Here is a 16,934-nt window from a genome sequence, read left to right on the forward strand (position 1 = left end):
CGGTAGTCTTAAAAATGTAGCAAAAGTTCTTTCTTCAGTTCCACTCTGGTTTCTTGTCCTGTCAGTGTTAGTTTACAAACTTCATTGCCTCTTCTGATGATAACTTAGGAAATTAACTGAATAACCCCCCCCCCCTCAAAACACAATAGATTCTATGTTTGGTTAATACAACTGATTATTACATCCATCCAAGGTATTGTTTTAATTGAAAGTAAATTATATCTGCTGTATCTAAGAACCATGTTGTAAGAACAGTTACCTTATATTTTGCACTTTATTTGGGATTAATATGAATAAATATATTTAAATCATTTTTACAATAGATATGTAAATCAATGAGGCATGGCTTCTGTTAAACGATTTGAAGTTCAACTCGCTTAATATTTTTTATGAAACACTACTGTCTAAACAGTGGTAAACCAGAACTAAGGTGACCTATTTGAATTACAAGAGTTGTTTAAAAATTCAAGGGGCATATTTTGTTTACCTCTTCATCTTCACATCCCAACACATCTTACTATTACCATATATATATAGTATAAGTATACTTTAGTTTGTTATATAAGGCTTTTGTTAAAATGCTACTCCCAATATGAGGCTGCAACATTCTTGTTTAAAAGTTAATTCCCTCTGTATAATGCACCCCCTACAATCTTTAAAGTACTTAAATCCCAGGGATAGCTTTATAGAGAGTGACTATTGAAACTATGATACATGGTTTAGGGTTTGGTGTTGCCATCTGATGGTTGTACAGTGGGATCACTGTGTCAAAGGAGAGTTGGTGGTCTCAAGTCAGTTCATAGTACAAAATGTGTATACAGGGGGCAGCTGAGGTGGCTCTCGTAGCGGAAAGATCAGGAATTTAATGGGTATGGGTACTTAATGACCTGGATGTCAAGAAGTGGCCGTCTCAAGTTAAGGTTAGGTCTCTTTGGTGGATCTGTGTGAGGAATTTGCACTGCTGTGGCCTGTGCTTTGGGTAGATGGAGAGCAAAGTTCTCACTCTAGTACTTTTTGCAAGTGCTACAATTCACTTTTGCATCTTAAAAAAAGAGTAAAGTGTCCAGGAAGAAAGCGATGGATGGACTGGAATGAGTTAGATTTTGGTGAAGGAACTTAAATGTTTTCTAAGGCAGAAACACCCTTCAATTTCAACAATCTCCAGTGGTATAAATCTTCGTGAGATAACTTTTTCTTTTCCTTATATACATCCTTTGAAATGTATTTTCGGTGTTTCTGATGTGACCATCACTGTAGTATTTGTGTACCAATGTGTAGTGGATATCCTGGCTTATAACTATATAAAGACAAATGTATGCTATTGTACTGTAACATAACAGCATTTTTCTGAAGGCTATTCTGGAAGCCTGTTCTCTTGGGTTCTCATAGTTCTGGCACATGAACTTTTGAAAAGGCTGCAAAATCCTTTCCCCCCTCCCCCGGACCTGTTATTTAAGTCTCTGCTTCTTAGCTTTGTTTGTGAGAATACACGATGTACTTCGTAATGCAATTCATATCCTTGAACTAGCAAACAATATTTTATGAGGAGTACAGTCAGATCTACTTCTGTAAAATACCACTAGTATAAATCACTTTTTTAGTTCTGGCATTATAGAACAGCCCTGGCAGGAGGACTGTCTACATGGACTCTTCAGGCATTCAACAGTCTGTAGTGTGTGATGGCATTTTTTCCCAGAACATCTCAAACTCTTAGTGACTGGTGGTTGTGTAAACAGTGTCTGGGACACTTCTTTGGAACACCACTCAATTTTACAGAAAGGCCAAGCAAGAGTATGTGTGTTTCTGCTGTCTTTCATTTTGACTGGTTAACTTTTGAGAAACCAGAGATGTAATTTCACAAGCACATTTAAATGGTTTGTTTACCAACAGAGAGTAAATAAACTTGTTTTTGTACTTTGTCGGTGATGTGGATGGGGTAGAAATATGGTCAGACATAAAGCGGATTTAAACGTAATTATATTTGCATTAACACTTATTACATTTATTAACCAATTCACTTACAATATCACTGTGGTTAAATAGGTGCCCTCCCTGACAATTTGTAGGCGTGGTTAGTTGAGATACAGGGGATTACTCCAATTTTTTTTGAGAGGTGCAGCTAGATTTACAACTTTTAGTGGACTAGGGACTGAAGTAATTTGTCTTTGGAACAGGCCTGAGAGCGGTGCCTCTGTGGAGATAGATAACTGTTCATTAGTAAGGCTGCTAATCTAGTTGAAATCTATTATTTTTCCCCAAAAGAAAGGGGAGAAATTGTTCAGGGATGTTCTGGCAACATGGGGTAGAATAATTTTTTTGTTTTTTGTTTACTTGATCCATTTTGACTCCTAATTTAATTAGATCTCAGTAATCCTCTGTCTTGAGAATAGAATGATAAGCAACTTTATAAACTACAACTAATATCTGGAGCACCTAGGTTTGGGGTTGCAGTGATGTTAAAGAGATTTCAAAAATAAAGATAAAGATAATGGCTTGCTGATAAATGTTTTGTAAAGAGAGGAAAAGCTTGGGCTTTTTCAGTCTCAATATTCATGATCAGAATGGGCAGTTTTTGTGCCACTCCAAGTTATTTTTTTAATTCTTTTTAATTTATTTGTTCAATTTTCTTACTTTCTGACCCTTTTTTGTCTGTTTTTTTTAAATACTCTAAGAAAACCAATCTCCTCGCATTGAAAAACTATCTTAAAAAAAGGGGAGGGGGGGAGGAAAAATTAGAACTGCCTTTCTGTCTTTCTTATTACCTGGCTTTTTCTGCTTGTTCTCCCCCCTACCCTCCACCCCTGCATGCCCACATTTTCCCTTTATTCTGCTTGGCCTTCTCAGAGCAAGACTACACTACCTTGCTACATTGGCACAGCTGCACCGATGCAGCTGTGCTGCTGCAGCGTGTCTGGTGAAGACGCGCTACGCAGATGGGAAAGCGTTCTCCCGTTGGCATCATTACTCCACCTACGCAAGAGACGGAAGCTATGTCGGCAGGAGAGTGTCTTGATATAACTTACTTTGCTCAGGGGGGTGTTGTTTTCATGCCCCTGAGCAACATAAGTTGCATCAACTTGATGGTAGCAACATGTCTGGTCGGGGCAAAGACGGCAAAGGACTCGGAAAGGGGGGCGCTAAGCGCCATCAGAAGGTACTTTGCAATAACATTCAAGGTATTACCAAACCGGCTATTTGGCGTTTGGCTCGTCTTGGTGGTGTCAAGTGGATTGGTGGGTTGATCTATGAAGAGATCCATGGCGTGTTCAAAGTTTTTCTCGAAAACGTGATCCGCGATGCTGTTACTTACACTGAACTTGCGAAGCGGAAGACTGTGACAGCCATGGATGTGGTTTACGCTCTAAAACGCCAGGGTCATACTCTGTACGGATTCAGGGGCTAAGCCTTTCTTCTGACTTGCCTTTAAAACCAAACTTCAATGGTAGTGTAGATCAGCCCACAATGTTACTTCTCTCTGCCAGCGTGACTGAATGAGCTGATCAGACCTCTTTATGCACACTGTTCATAGGGTCTTCATGCTGGCCTGTAAAATAAGCATTTCTTACAGATAAGACACTAATAAAAAATAAAGGAAGTTTGTGGAGCAGCCTGGTGGCTCTGTGGTTAGTGACTATTTGTTTCCTTATGCTTCCCTTGTCTGTCTGTGTCTTCCTGTTGACTCTTTGTTATACTTAGATGGTAAGATCTTTGGGGCAGGGAATATTTTTTGTGTTTGTACAGTGCCTATCACAATGGGATGCTGGTCCATGACAGGGGTTTCTAGGAGCTGATAGGCTGCCAATGGAGATCCATCCAGCTGTGTGCAATGAAAAGTGGTAATCTCAAAAGAGGAAGGTGTCCCATTGATATCACTGTTCATGAAGCCCTACACTGTAGACTAAAACTCTGTCATAGCTACTCCTACTTTCCAAGGAGGACAGGATGGGAATCCTGTCAGAGACTATCAATATTGCTCCTTAACTGAGCAATATGTTCATTATTAGGTAAATGAGGGGGCTCCTTGTCTCTAGGTGTTGTGTGTATTACTTTTGCCTACAGTGGGAATCATAGACTGGGACCAGAAATAAAATTCAAGCCTCCCAAATGGCAATGGGAAACATCTGTCTACAGGGAACTGACCAGCCTTCATTTCTATTTGTATTTTTTTCTCTTAGTTTTTGCATGCCAGGTCAAATGGTTTGGCTTCTTCTGATACTTTTTGGCTCTTTCTGATGCTTGAATTGGCTTTTCCTTTGGCTTTGTTTCCTGCCTGACTGACAAGCAATTTCCTAAAGGATGGACATGTTTTTGTCTTTATCCTCATTATACAAAGGCCCTACAAATAATTTAAATCTTAATAGAAACCTCCTCCATGAAGGTACTGTCTGTCTTCCTTTGCACTACAAAAGGCCAAAATTAAAGTTAATGCAAAAAGTTTGTTCGTCCAGCCCCGGACAATGAAATAAATTATTTGACGTGGACACAAAGATACTGATGTAATTTTGGAAAGTAAATTAACTAGGCTAGAAATGTTTTTTTAGCATAAAACAGTGAAAGGAAGACGAGATCCTTTAATTAAAAAAAAAAAAAAAAAGTGCCCTTGAAGTGAAAATCAATACAAACAGGATAAAAAGAAAAATTCTCGTCCACTTCTTACAGCATGCCCATCACCCTGGTCTAGCTTCCATTAGCCAAACAAGGATATGATTGGAACAAAAGTTCCAATGTAATGTAATGTAAGCTTGGACAGGAGTGGGGAATCTAGGATTAATCTTGACCAACACATGTGAAAACTACAAACTGCCTTGTCTTCATTAGAGAGACAGGGTGATATCCTTTATTGGACCAAGTTCTGTTGGTGAGAGACAAGCTTTTGAGCTTAAACAAAGCTCTTCTTCAGGTCTGGGAAACATACTTGGGCTATGTCTACACTACATATTACTTCGGTATAACTTGTTTCGTTCAGGGGTATGAATAATCTACACCCCTGAGCTACGTACGTTATAGCGACCTAAGCACGGTTGTAGACAGTGCTGTGTTGTTGAGAGAGCTCCTGCTGACATAGCTAGGGTCTCTCACAGAAGCAGGAGTTATTAAGCCAACAGCAGAGGTCTCTCCCGTTGGCTTAGGGCATCTTCACCAGAAGTGCTACAGCTGCGCAGCTGTAAATGATGTAGTGCAGACATAGTTTGAGTGTCACAGCTAAATGCAAGGTGGAACAGATTGTTTAGCATGTGTAGTTAACACACATTTCACAGGACCATTCAAGGTGAAGTGGCTTTTACCTTGTGTTAGTTACCATGTATTCACTAACCTGGTAGGCTAGTGAAGAGACAAAGCCTAACTCTGAATAGCTTGGTTTAACTGACTTGTTCAGTGTCATATAAGAAATCTGTTGCAGAGCCAGGAATAGAACAGAGCTTTTCTGGGTAGCACTCACCTGCCTTCACCAAAAGAGCAGCGTTTCTCTTCCTGTAATTCCCTGCCTCATTCTCTATGCACCGTTCAACTTCTAGATCAGATGAAATCGTACAGACATGTGCATGATCTCCTGGTAACCCTAGATCCCCTTTATCCTCTATCTTAAAAAATAAGTAATTAAAAATAATTGGACCAATAAATAGTCTCAAGCAGTAACACATGGAACTCTTTGCTTTGCTTTTTGATCCCAGATTAGATTTTACAATAAGGATGAAGTGTATTAAGAATGGCCATAGTGGTCCATCTAGCCCAGTATTCTGTTGTCTGTCAGTGGCTGATGCCAGATGCTTCAGAGGGAATGAATAGAACAAGGCAGTTATTGAGTGATCCAGCCCATTGCTCAGTCCCAGCTTCTGGCAGTCAGTGGTTTAGGGACACCTAAAGTAAAAGCTTGTTGAAGTCTTATCCTGCATTAAACATGGTGGTGGTAGGAGGCTAGCTAGGTCATCTGTACTGCACCACTATTGGTATTGATAGTATTCTTCCTTTAATTTTGTATAGAAATTGCAATAGTAGTTAATCAACATATCTTTCACTGTTTTGGAGATGGCTGTGACAGCATGCTTCTTATCTACCAAGTGTACACAAGTGACATGTATGGAAGGCTGCACAGAGAGAATGACATTTCTTTTACTGTGTACAGACTGTGCTTGCCAGTCCCCACATGCTGAGTCAGATAGAAATTCTATCATGTCCCTGGAATGTTGAAGTCCGTGAAAACAATTCATTGATGCAAAAAAGCTTTCAGCATTTGCAGACAAGCTTTCCCAAAAGATCATTTTTCACAAGTCTTGAATCCTAATCAAAATATCTAATCATGATGTAGACCACCTTTTCATTGCTGACATCATTACTTTCATCCATCATAACAGTGAAAGGTCCTGATCTTGCAAGGTTCATGGCTTCACTGTGTCAGATGTGCTGACAGAGCTTTGATGATGCACACAGCTTTTTGTTCTTCCACAGGGAAATTTTTTTCCGGTAGCTGAATCTTAGAATGTCTCCTTGTCAAGCTTTGTGAAATGGTCAGCAAAGTGAATAGTAGCAACACTTCAGTATTGGTAACTTTTTCACTGAATGATGGTTGAGCTGGATTTTAAAAAGCATTTCTGTTTCATTGGAAAGGTAATGACGCTACACCACTGACATGTTTTGCAGCGACACTAGATGTTTCTTCAGGTTGTTGATTCCAGAACTGCCAGTGTAGATATTTTGTAGTATCGAACACCACACATTAGACACTTGTGTATGTGTGTGTTTTAACTGAAAATGTTTCACTTCATTCTGGAAGAAATTTTGAGCTATACAGACAACAACTTTTACGACTTGGGGTCAAATTTTTCCCATGTATTATGAGGTTTTCCCTTTACTTATTATTTGTATCGCAGTAGTGCACAAGAGCCAATGAAGTTATTGGTCCCATTATGCTGAACACTGTACAAGCACACAGCAAGACACACAATTCTTGCCTCACTTAGTTCACAATATATTTTTCAAAGAATGTTTAAAATATATATTATAAATAGGGCTGTCAATCGCGATTAACTCAAAAAAAATTAATCGCGATTAATCGCACTGTTAGACATTTCAATTGGTATTCTATTGTTTTATATATTTTTGGATGCTTTTCTACATTTTCATATATATTGATTTCTGTTACAACACAGAATACAAAATATACAGTGTTCCCTTTATATTATTATAGTTTATTACAAATATTTGTACTGTAAAAATTATAAACAAAAGAAATAGTATTTTTCAGTTCACCTCATACAAGTACTGTAGTGAAATCTCTCTGTATCATGAAATGTAACTTACAAATGTAGATATTTTTGTTACATAACTGCACTCAAAAACAAAACAAAGTAAAACTTTAGAGCTTACAAGTCCACTCAATCTTACTACTTGTTCAGCCAGTCGCTAAGACAAACAAGTTTGTTTACATTTACAAAAGAGAACGCTGTCTGCTTCTTATTTACAATGTCACCCGAAAAGTGAGAACAGGTGTTCGCATGGCACTTTTGTAGCCAACATTGCAAGGTATTTACATGCCAGATAAGGCTAAACATTTGTATGTACCTTCATGCTTTGGCCACCATTCCAGAGGACATGCTTCCATGCTGATGATGCTCATTTAAAAAAAAAAAGTTAATTAAATTTGTGGCTGAACTTCTTGGGGGAGAATTATGTGTCTCCAGCTCTGCTTTACCCACAGTCTGCCATATATTTCACATTATAGCAGTCTTGGATGATGACCCAGCACGTGTTCGTTTTAAGAACACTTTCACAGCAGATTTGACAAAACGCAAAGGTACCAATGTGAGATTTCTAAAAATAGCTACAGCACTTGACCCAAGGTTTAAGAATCTGAAGTGCCGTCCAAAATCTGAGAGGGACAAGGTGTGGAGCATGCTTTCAGAAGTCTTAAAAGAGCAACACTCAGATGTGGAAACTACAGAACCCGAGCCACCAAAAAAGAAAATCAACCTTCTGCTGATGGCATCTGACACAGATGATGAAAATGAACATGCATCGGTCCACTCTGCTTTGGATTGTTATTGAGTAGAACCCATCATCAACATGGACGCATGTCCTCTGGAATGGTGGTTGAAGCATGAAGGGACATATGATTCTTTAGTGCAGGGGTTGGCAATCTTTCAGAAGTGGTGTGCCGAGTCTTCATTTATTCACTCCAATTTAAGGTTTTGCGTGCCAGTAATACATTTTAACGTTTTTAGAAGGTCTCTTTCTATAAGTCTATAATATATAACAAACTATTGTTCTATGTAAAGTAAATAAGGTTTTTAAAATGTTTAAGAAGCTTCATTTAAAATTAAATTAAAATGCAGAGCCCCCCGGACCGGTGGCCAGGACCCGGGCAGTGTGAGTGTCTTCAGCACGTGTGCAACAGGTTGCCTACCCCTGCTTTAGCAATGCCGGCTACAAAAGTGTGATGCGAACGCCTGTTCTCACTTTCATTTGACATTGTAAACAAGAAGCAGGCAGCATTATCTCCCGCAAATTGTAATCAAACTTGTTTGTCTGAATGATTGGCTGAACAAGAAGTAGGACTGCGTGGATTTGTAGGCTCTAAAGTTTTACATTGTTTTATTTTTGAATGCAGTTGTTTTTTTGTACATAATTCTACATTTATAAGTTCAACTTTAATGATAGAGATTGCACTACAGTACTTGTATTCGGTGAATTGAAAATACTATTTCTTTTGTTTTTTACAGTGCAAATATTTGTAATAAAAATAAGTATAAAGTGAGCATTGTTCACTTTGTATTCTGTGTTGTAATTGAAATTAATATATTTGAAAATTTAGAAAACATCCAAAAATATTTAAATAAATGGTATTCTATTGTTGTTTACCAGTGTGATTAATCACGATTAATATTTTTAATCACTGGACAGCCCTAATCATAAGTAAGGGTGGGAGAATCTGCCCCTAGTTGTGATTAATCGAGATTAATTTTTTAATCGCACGATTAATCGAGATTCATTTTTTTTCAATTGTTTGACAGCCCTAATTATAAATCTTGTATGTTAAAAAAGTACCAGAATGTGATTGTTGAAAGGACTGAAGTCTTAAAACATGTTTATACTACTGGAGGTTTAGCTAGTAGAATGAAATTGTTATCCTAATTTGTGTCATGAGTAACTTGCAAGTATTAGAAAGCTAGTGAAGACATGCCCTAACTCCCACTTTTGGCTGCAGATTATCTGCTGTGCAGAGCAGCCAGCCACTAAACTGGCCCAACCTTCGTCATGTCTTTCCTTGATTTGCCTTTGCTTCCTTTCGCTATACTGTTTTTGTTTTTCTTCTTGGTTTCTGTCCTCGGTTTCCTTGTCTCTTGCTGGTTTTTTTTTTCTCCTTTTGCTATTCTGTCTCTTGCTCCCCCCCTCTTTTTTTTGTTTGGTGGGCTCTTCAATACACCTCTACCCCCATATAACGTTGTCCTCGGGAGCCAAAAAAACTTACTGCGTTATAGGTGAAACCGCGTTCTATCGAACTTGCTTTGATCCACCGGAGTGCGCAGCCCCGCCCCCCCGGAGCACTGCTTTATCGTGTTATATCTGAATTCATGTTATATCAGGTCACGTTATATTGGGGTAGAGGTGTGTTAGCAGTCTGTAAATAGTGGATCACCTACTGAGTTAGGACCCCCTATAAAGCAGGTGCTCGGGGGTGCAGTGGGATATAGGTGTTTTACTCAAATAGTATCTGTCCTGGAGAACCTAGCCCAATAAGCATTTCAAACCCAGATTAATCCGAATTAAAATACAATAATTTTTACATCAGTCAGTGGCTCCATAGTTAATGCAAAAAGAAAAAAAAGCTTTCTTCCTGGTGCTTTGTCACAAGACCTGCTGATGAACATCAGTGACTTTTGTAGGTATGTAATTAAAAGAGTTATGCTTTTTACGCTTACACCACATTAAATAACATGTAGTGCAGCTTCCCCCCTTCAGTACTTTTTCTTAAAAGCAGCATTGCCTGCGTTTTAAAAAATCCAGATTACAGTAGTTACATTAACCAGAATAATCCCTCTAACTCTCTCTCCTGAATGATCTCCTTCCATCTTTCCTTTTCAAACCCTGTTCCAGAGAGAACCTACATTTCATTATTCTGTTTTTTTCTTACTAAACTGGAAAGTAATACAAACTAATCTATACTAATTTCAGTTCACATATAAAGATATTTTGAAATTGTGTGTGTAATTATCTAATTTATCCTCCCCCCCCCCCATACCCCCCAATTTTGAATTTCTGGGATTCAGTTGAAGTGGAACCCTGATCTGAGCTGCTAATGGTTTTGTAAATCCCAAAGCTGACTGACTACCCATGTCTAGCTTTTATCTCATGTTGCCAAGTAATCCTTGGTTCTTACAACAAGAGATGAATTAACCTATTAGCTGAGGTAAGTAAGTATTTGGTGGGGAAACAAGTTTGTACCTGTCACCTGATGGCCTCTGAGATGTGAAATTCCAGAAGAGCAGAGGAAATGGAAGTGGTGGTGGTAATCAGGAAACTTTTGGTCCTGATTTAAAAATGAGAAACTCCTTTAAATCTGTTAGTGGGAACGACCTTGGCATTTTAGCATTTGTTCACTTCCTGTAGTGACACCTTCTTGGAAGGTATGGCAGAATCTTTAAGGACTTACTGATAGGTGACACTGCATGCCAGTACAATGTGCCTATCAGTGCTACATCTCTGCTTTGCTGATGCAGCATCTACTTGGGAGTTTAGAGGTGAAGAGGGGTGTGTGTGTGTGTGTTTCATATTCTTTAGGGGAACTAATCTTAGAACTGAACACTTAACTGAGATGAATGTGGGATGTTTATCCCTGTTGAGCTACGTTATTAATAAATGCACAAGACGGTAATGCACTGATTTATAGAATGAATGATTTATTTGCAACCAAAACAAAATCTAAATTTTAAAGACTGATACTCTGTAGAATTTCAAGATTGTTCATACCTGTGGAATTCTGCACCTGCCCATGTTATGCTTGTTGCTGAAGTCTTAAGTTGAGAGTCTAAAATGTGCTGTTGAACTCCTGTTTAGTAATCTGTTTCCAGGGGCAGAAGAGATGGTGGGATTTTTGGTGTTGGTGTCCTCTATTTGTATACCTGCATTCGCTGTTGTTAAGAAAAAGGTGATCCAAGAGCTGTAACGGTAGTGTATCATGCAAGGATCTTTTGTTCCGTGCTGAGCTGAATTCATTTACATCTGCTAAATTGCACTTAACATCTTACCATACCCACGTTCCTCTTCATCATCCATACTAATTTCTCCTTCATAGTTTACTATTCTCTGTTGCCCTTCATATCATATTGTAGCTTTCTTGTATTATATTAACAGTTCAGGAGAGCCCATTATCTTCAGTAGCCTGGGCTAGTCTTTTGTCTCCCTACTAAAAAGTCCCTTGTGGTTTCCAGATGCCAGCAAAAGATGAACTGGGAGATACAGTTTTAATAACCTATTATGGAAACTCTTCTCTTGTAAACTATCATAAAGTGGTTGGCTTATGTTGTTATTTATGGCATCACAGCAGCAATTTCCTGGCTCACTCTTCTGTGTTAAACTCTAACTTTTAATAACTTGTTTTCTCAAATTACCTCTTGGGCTAAAATTTCTGAAATGTTGGTTCAGCCCAAAAGAGTGGGGTTTTTTGGTTTAGTTATTCAGTTTGATTTTTTTTTTTTTTTTTTAAGTTGTGTGTTTGGCGGTGGCAGCTTTCCCTTCTCTCCCTCAAACAAGTCCTAAGAGCAGTCTATACAGCAGCTGAGAGATGCAGTTCCCAGCTTGGGTAGAAATACTCAAGCTAGCCCCTAAAAGTAGCCACATGGCTGTAGTGGCATGGGTGACCGCTTGGAACTAAGCACCCGAGTACAATCCTGCCCTGATCCCCAGGTATGTACTTAAGTGTCTAGCCTGAGCTGCCACCTATGCCACTGAGGTTACACTGCTATTTTTAGGCAATAGCTCAAGCACAGCTAGTGCATATACATCTACCCAAGCTGGGACTCTCACCTCCCAGCTGCTGTGTAGATGTACCCTACACGGTTTACTTTGAAAACCTCAGATCTGGCATGCAAGTAATCCAGAATGAAGGTTAACTAATTGTTTATGAATTTAATGATTCTCTTTTTTTCATAATTATCAGTAATGTCAATAAGTCTGCTTTTGCCTGGATGACTTATTTATGGTCTGAGAAATGTTTGTGAGTTCTCATATCTTATGGGACAAGGGCATTGAAATGTTAACAAAAATGTCCTTTATACCAAGTGTTGAATAGGCAGTAGAGTTACCGATGTTAACAAAAAATGTTTTAAACAGTCTGGCTAACAATTACTCTTCTCAGTTGATCAGTTTTCAATCTTTCATAACTTCACTAGTTCTCCTGTCACCATAATCTTCCAAGGTATACAATTCCTGAATTACTAGGGTTACCATACGTCCGGATTTTCCCGGACATGTCCGGCTTTTGGGGGCTCAAATCCCCGTCCGGGGGGAAATCCCCCAAAAGCCGGGCATGTCCGGGAAAATCGGGAGGGAGGGCTGGGCCGGGGTCGCGGGGCCGGGCGCGCGGTGCCGGGAGCCGGGGGGGTGCGCTGGGCAGCGGGGGTCCGCGGGGCCGGGAGCTGGGGGGTCGGGCCGGGAGCCGGGCCGCTGGGGGGTGCGCTGGGCCGCGGGGCCGGGAGCCGGGGGGGTGCGCTGGGCAGCGGGGGTCCGCGGGGCCGGGAGCCGGGGGGTCGGGCCGGGAGCCGGGCCGCTGGGGGGTGCGCTGGGCCGCGGGGCCGGGAGCCGGGGGGGTGCGCTGGGCCGCGGGGCCGGGAGCCGGGGGGTCGGGCCGGGAGCCGGGGGGGTGCGCTGGGCCGCGGGGCCGGGAGGTCGGGCCGGGAGCCGGGGGGGTGCGCTGGGCAGCGGGGCCGGGAGGTCGGGCCGGGAGCCGGGGGGGTGCGCTGGGCAGCGGGGCCGGGAGCCGGGGGGTCGGGCCGGGAGCCGGGGGGGTGCGCTGGGCAGCGGAGCCGGGAGCCGGGGGGTCGGGCCGGGAGCCGGGCCGCCGGGGGGGGGGGTGCGTTGGGCCGCGGGGCCGGGAGCCGGGGGGTCGGGCTGCGGGGTCGGGCCGCCGGGGGGGGGGGTGCGTTGGGCCGCGGGGTCGGGCCGCCGGGGGGGTGCGCTGGGCCGCCGGGGGGGTGCGCTGGGCCGCCGGGGCCGGGAGCCGGGGGGTGCGCTGGGCCGCCGGGGGCCGGCCGGCAGTGCTGGGCGGGCCGGGGGTGGTCGGCCGGGGGCCAGGGCTGGCACCCCAGGCCCCGAGCCGACCCAGGCTGGAGCCGCCGGGGGGGCCAGCCTGGGCCGCACCTCCTCCCCCCACACCCCCGCTTACCTGCCCAGGCTTCCCGCGAATTAAATGTTCGCGGGAAGCAGGGGAGGGGGCGGAGACTTTGGGGAGGGGGCGGGGCTGGGGGCGGGGCCAGGGCCCCGTGGAGTGTCCTCCTTTTGGAGGCACAAAATATGGTAACCCTAGAATTACTAATGTGAAAACCAAGAACATAACTTTAAAAAAACAGATTATTTATACATAATTAACAAACAATAAAGGGCATAAACCCAGTTGTTTAGAAAAACAAATCCTTTTCAGGTCATTGTATGCATCCATGACATGAGCAAACCTCAATCATGAAAAGAAAATTGCTGACCTCACAACTTTCGGAAACTACAGTTTTTTCAGGGTTCTACAGTGTCTAACATTTTATTTCATATAGATGATGCAGCAGTCAGTGTAAATCAGTTAACACAGTTTTGCACAAAAAAACCCCAAACCAAAACAAAAAACATCAAGCCAAATGATAGCAGCAACAAAGGTGGGAAACAGCCTCATCCTATCTTTCTATTCAACTTCAAAGCTTAACTAGGACTATTTAAATGGTAATATTAAGCACAGGAAATTTTTTTTTCATTCTGTACTTTAGGGAGAAAACAAGGAAATCAAATGCATTTAATAAAAAAAAAAAAAAAGCCTGTTTATGCAATGTTAAGGTTGCACAGTTAATTATAAAATCAGGAAATGCAAAAATGAAGATTCTAACCACCCTGTTAACTGCCTGAGTTCTGCAATTAAATCAACTATTTGCATACCCTTCTAACTGTGCAGAACCGCATTCAAAGTAATGGGACTCTAACACAGATCACAGTACCTATGCAGAGAATCTGAATATAAAATCAGGGTTAAAGTCTGTTTCTTCACATGCATTGTACTTTCTGTTTGTTTTTCTTATTAAATGTGTGGCTTAAGTATAGCTGAGCCTGCAATGCAATATTTAGATTCTCAGTATTGCCAAACCCTAAAAAAAAGTGAGTCACCAGATTTTTTTTTTAAAAGATTAAATATTATTTTTGGTCTGTCTTAAAATTAACTCTCCTTTCCCACTTCTAAAATGTGTTGAAGTTCAATTATTTCACTTTCTGACTTCTTGTGACTTTTAACAGTGCAACATTAGCTTGCATTAATGATTTTTTTTGCATTTAACAGTATATGTACTTTATACTTCATATTAATGAGACCTAAAATAAATAGCAAGACATCTTTTAAATGAGGAACCATAACAAAAATGCAGGTTGGGGGGAAACTTGTTACAGGGATGCATATTATTGGATGACTGATTTATAAATACTGAATGCTTTTGCCATTTAAATGTGTACGTGTAATAGTCATTTTGAGGGGAAACCGTATTTAATCTGAAAAGCCTTTCTTTGCCTCTTACTAATATTTTCATTGCATAAACATGTTGCTATTGTGCAACTTCCTCAAGTGCATGCCAGATCACAAATTCATTGTTGAGTTTCAATAGTCTCCACTTGCTCTAAAATCTGCCTACTGAAGGCACTGTTTTAATCTGTGCTTTGAATATTTGGATCAAAAATCAATCTAGGCTCATGTAATTTTCCTTCACAATGATTAAGAAAAAGCAAGGTTGAGCATTTTTCTTGTTGCTAAGCTTGTTCAAGGGAGATTCTTAAATGTGGTTTCCTGTGTGTTTAAATTATCTTTTCATCAGTGTTTTGTTTTAGGGTCTCAGGATATGGTCAGCTTTGACATTAAAAAGACACTTTTAAGGTTCAGTATATTTCATATTTTATTTTTTTATTCAATTACTGACGACAATCCCTTGGAGTTTCAAACAGAAGTATTCCATACTGCCTGCTAGCCCTTCTTCCTCCGTTGTGTTCATGTGTATCTCTCAATTGTCTATTTTTTTTTAAAGACAAATATTCTCGATTGTAGACCAAAATTTATCGATATTGTTGGGACTACTTAGTTAAATGAGCAGCATTTTGGATCCTCACTTTTATTAGTATTCTGGTGCAAAAAGCTTACCTTAGTTTAAAAGTTAAGGTTGCGAAAATAAATAATCTAACCTTCTATCAAATTTTATTTAAAATATATTTTAAATTATGAAAATAACATGGCAAATTAAGATAACTTAAAATCTTCTATTACCCTTACAGTTCACACAATACTTAAGTACAATTTCACCTTGCCCATTTCCATAACAACTTTTACTCTGACCTTCAAACCATATTATAGCACTCCTGAGGGCATTCTGTACCAAACAATTAAAAATTCTGCACACAATATTTTAAAATTCTGCAAGTTTTATTTGTCAACAAATAAATGCAGAGGCTTCGGCAGGGCAGTGGGGAGCATGGGTCACTGGCTGTACGAAGATGGGAGATCAACCTGCAACCTCCCCACCCCTGGGACACGGACTCAGTGGTGAGGCTGCAACTGACCCTGACACAGCACAAGGCCTGGGCCTGCCCCAGAAACACCCTGGGGCCCTGCACCTCTGCCCCAGGCGCACCAGGTGTGGGGCAGGCACGCTCAACTAGGCAGGATCCAAATGTGGAGGGGATCCAGGTTTGGGGTGAGAGGATTCTGTGTGGGACAACCTGAATGCAGGCAGTTCAGTGGGGAGTCTGTGTGAGGGATCTGGATGCACAGAGGCTTGTTGGAGGGGTTCCATGTGCAGGGGCAATGGGACTCTGCAGGAGCTTCCAGGTGAAAGTGGTTGGGGCTCAACCGAGGGGTCTGGGTGTGGGGGTCTCAGCAAGAGGGGCTGGGGAGGGAGGGTTGGTGGGGCAGGGGTCTGGTGCAGCTAGTTGGGGTCTGGATGTGGGGGCTCAGGCTTGTCAGGGTGGGGGTTTGAGTGCAGGGAGCTCAGGTGGGGGGTGGTCTGGGTACAGGGGTGGGGGTACAGAGGGCAGGGATTCTGCCTGCAGGGGGCCTCCAGATGCAGGGGTTGAGGTTCAATGGGATGGAGTTTGGGTATGGAGGGCTAGGAGGTTCTGGGTGAGGTTCAGGCTTTGTAGGGGTGTCTGGGTATGAGAGATCCAGATGCATGGGGGTTGGGCAGATGGGGGAGCAGCTCCCCATACAGTGACCCCTTCCACCACAGCTGAGGAGCGATGGGGGAAGGAAGCAGAGCAGGATGCTGAGCTTCCTGCAGCTGGGGGAGATTTCTGGAGGTGGGTCTGGCACAGCCCCAGCCACTCCTTACAGAGGAAGAGGAAGTCCCGTCCTCTCCTGCCTCCAGCCCAGCTGGGACTAGCAGCTGATCCCGGCTCAGGGCAGGAGCCACTGGCTGGGGTGTCCCCAGCCTTGTGGTGATTTACCTCTCTCTTGGCTGCTCCGGGTGCCTGAAACAATGTACCTACGCAGCTAGGGAGTGGTGTGTGACTGCTTTTGCAGCTTCCCTTTGCTTCCCTGTCAGTCATTTTTCTGTGGGGAAGCAAATCAGTGGGGGACGTAAATTCCGCACATGCGCAGTGGCGCAGAATTCCCCCAGGAATATTATAGACTCTTTCAATATACATTGCTCATGTGTGGCTTTTATATAAAACTTGAGGAAGCTGGCTCTTTGATTGTTCTTGCCATGCAC

The 16,934-nt window shown here is 42.1% G+C and overlaps 2 protein-coding genes across 23 annotated transcripts in view; both read left to right on the top strand.

Annotated features, from left to right (window-relative positions):
- Positions 1–16,934, top strand: part of BAZ2B (bromodomain adjacent to zinc finger domain 2B) — a 272,137-nt gene that overhangs the window by 32,210 nt on the left and 222,993 nt on the right. The window lies entirely within an intron of this gene.
- On the top strand, positions 3,074–3,403 carry LOC128845123 (histone H4-like). Its single transcript, XM_054043406.1, has one exon. It carries the CDS (start codon positions 3,092–3,094, stop codon positions 3,401–3,403), a length of 312 nt encoding a protein of 103 aa, XP_053899381.1. The 5' UTR covers positions 3,074–3,091.

This window comes from Malaclemys terrapin, chromosome 11, assembly GCF_027887155.1.
Source record: "Malaclemys terrapin pileata isolate rMalTer1 chromosome 11, rMalTer1.hap1, whole genome shotgun sequence".
NCBI classification, from domain to species: domain Eukaryota; kingdom Metazoa; phylum Chordata; order Testudines; family Emydidae; genus Malaclemys; species Malaclemys terrapin.

Coding starts and splice junctions, on each gene's coding strand:
- LOC128845123 (XM_054043406.1), top strand. CDS start 3,092: ATGTCTGGTCGGGGCAAAGACGGCAAAGGACTCGGAAAGGGGGGCGCT.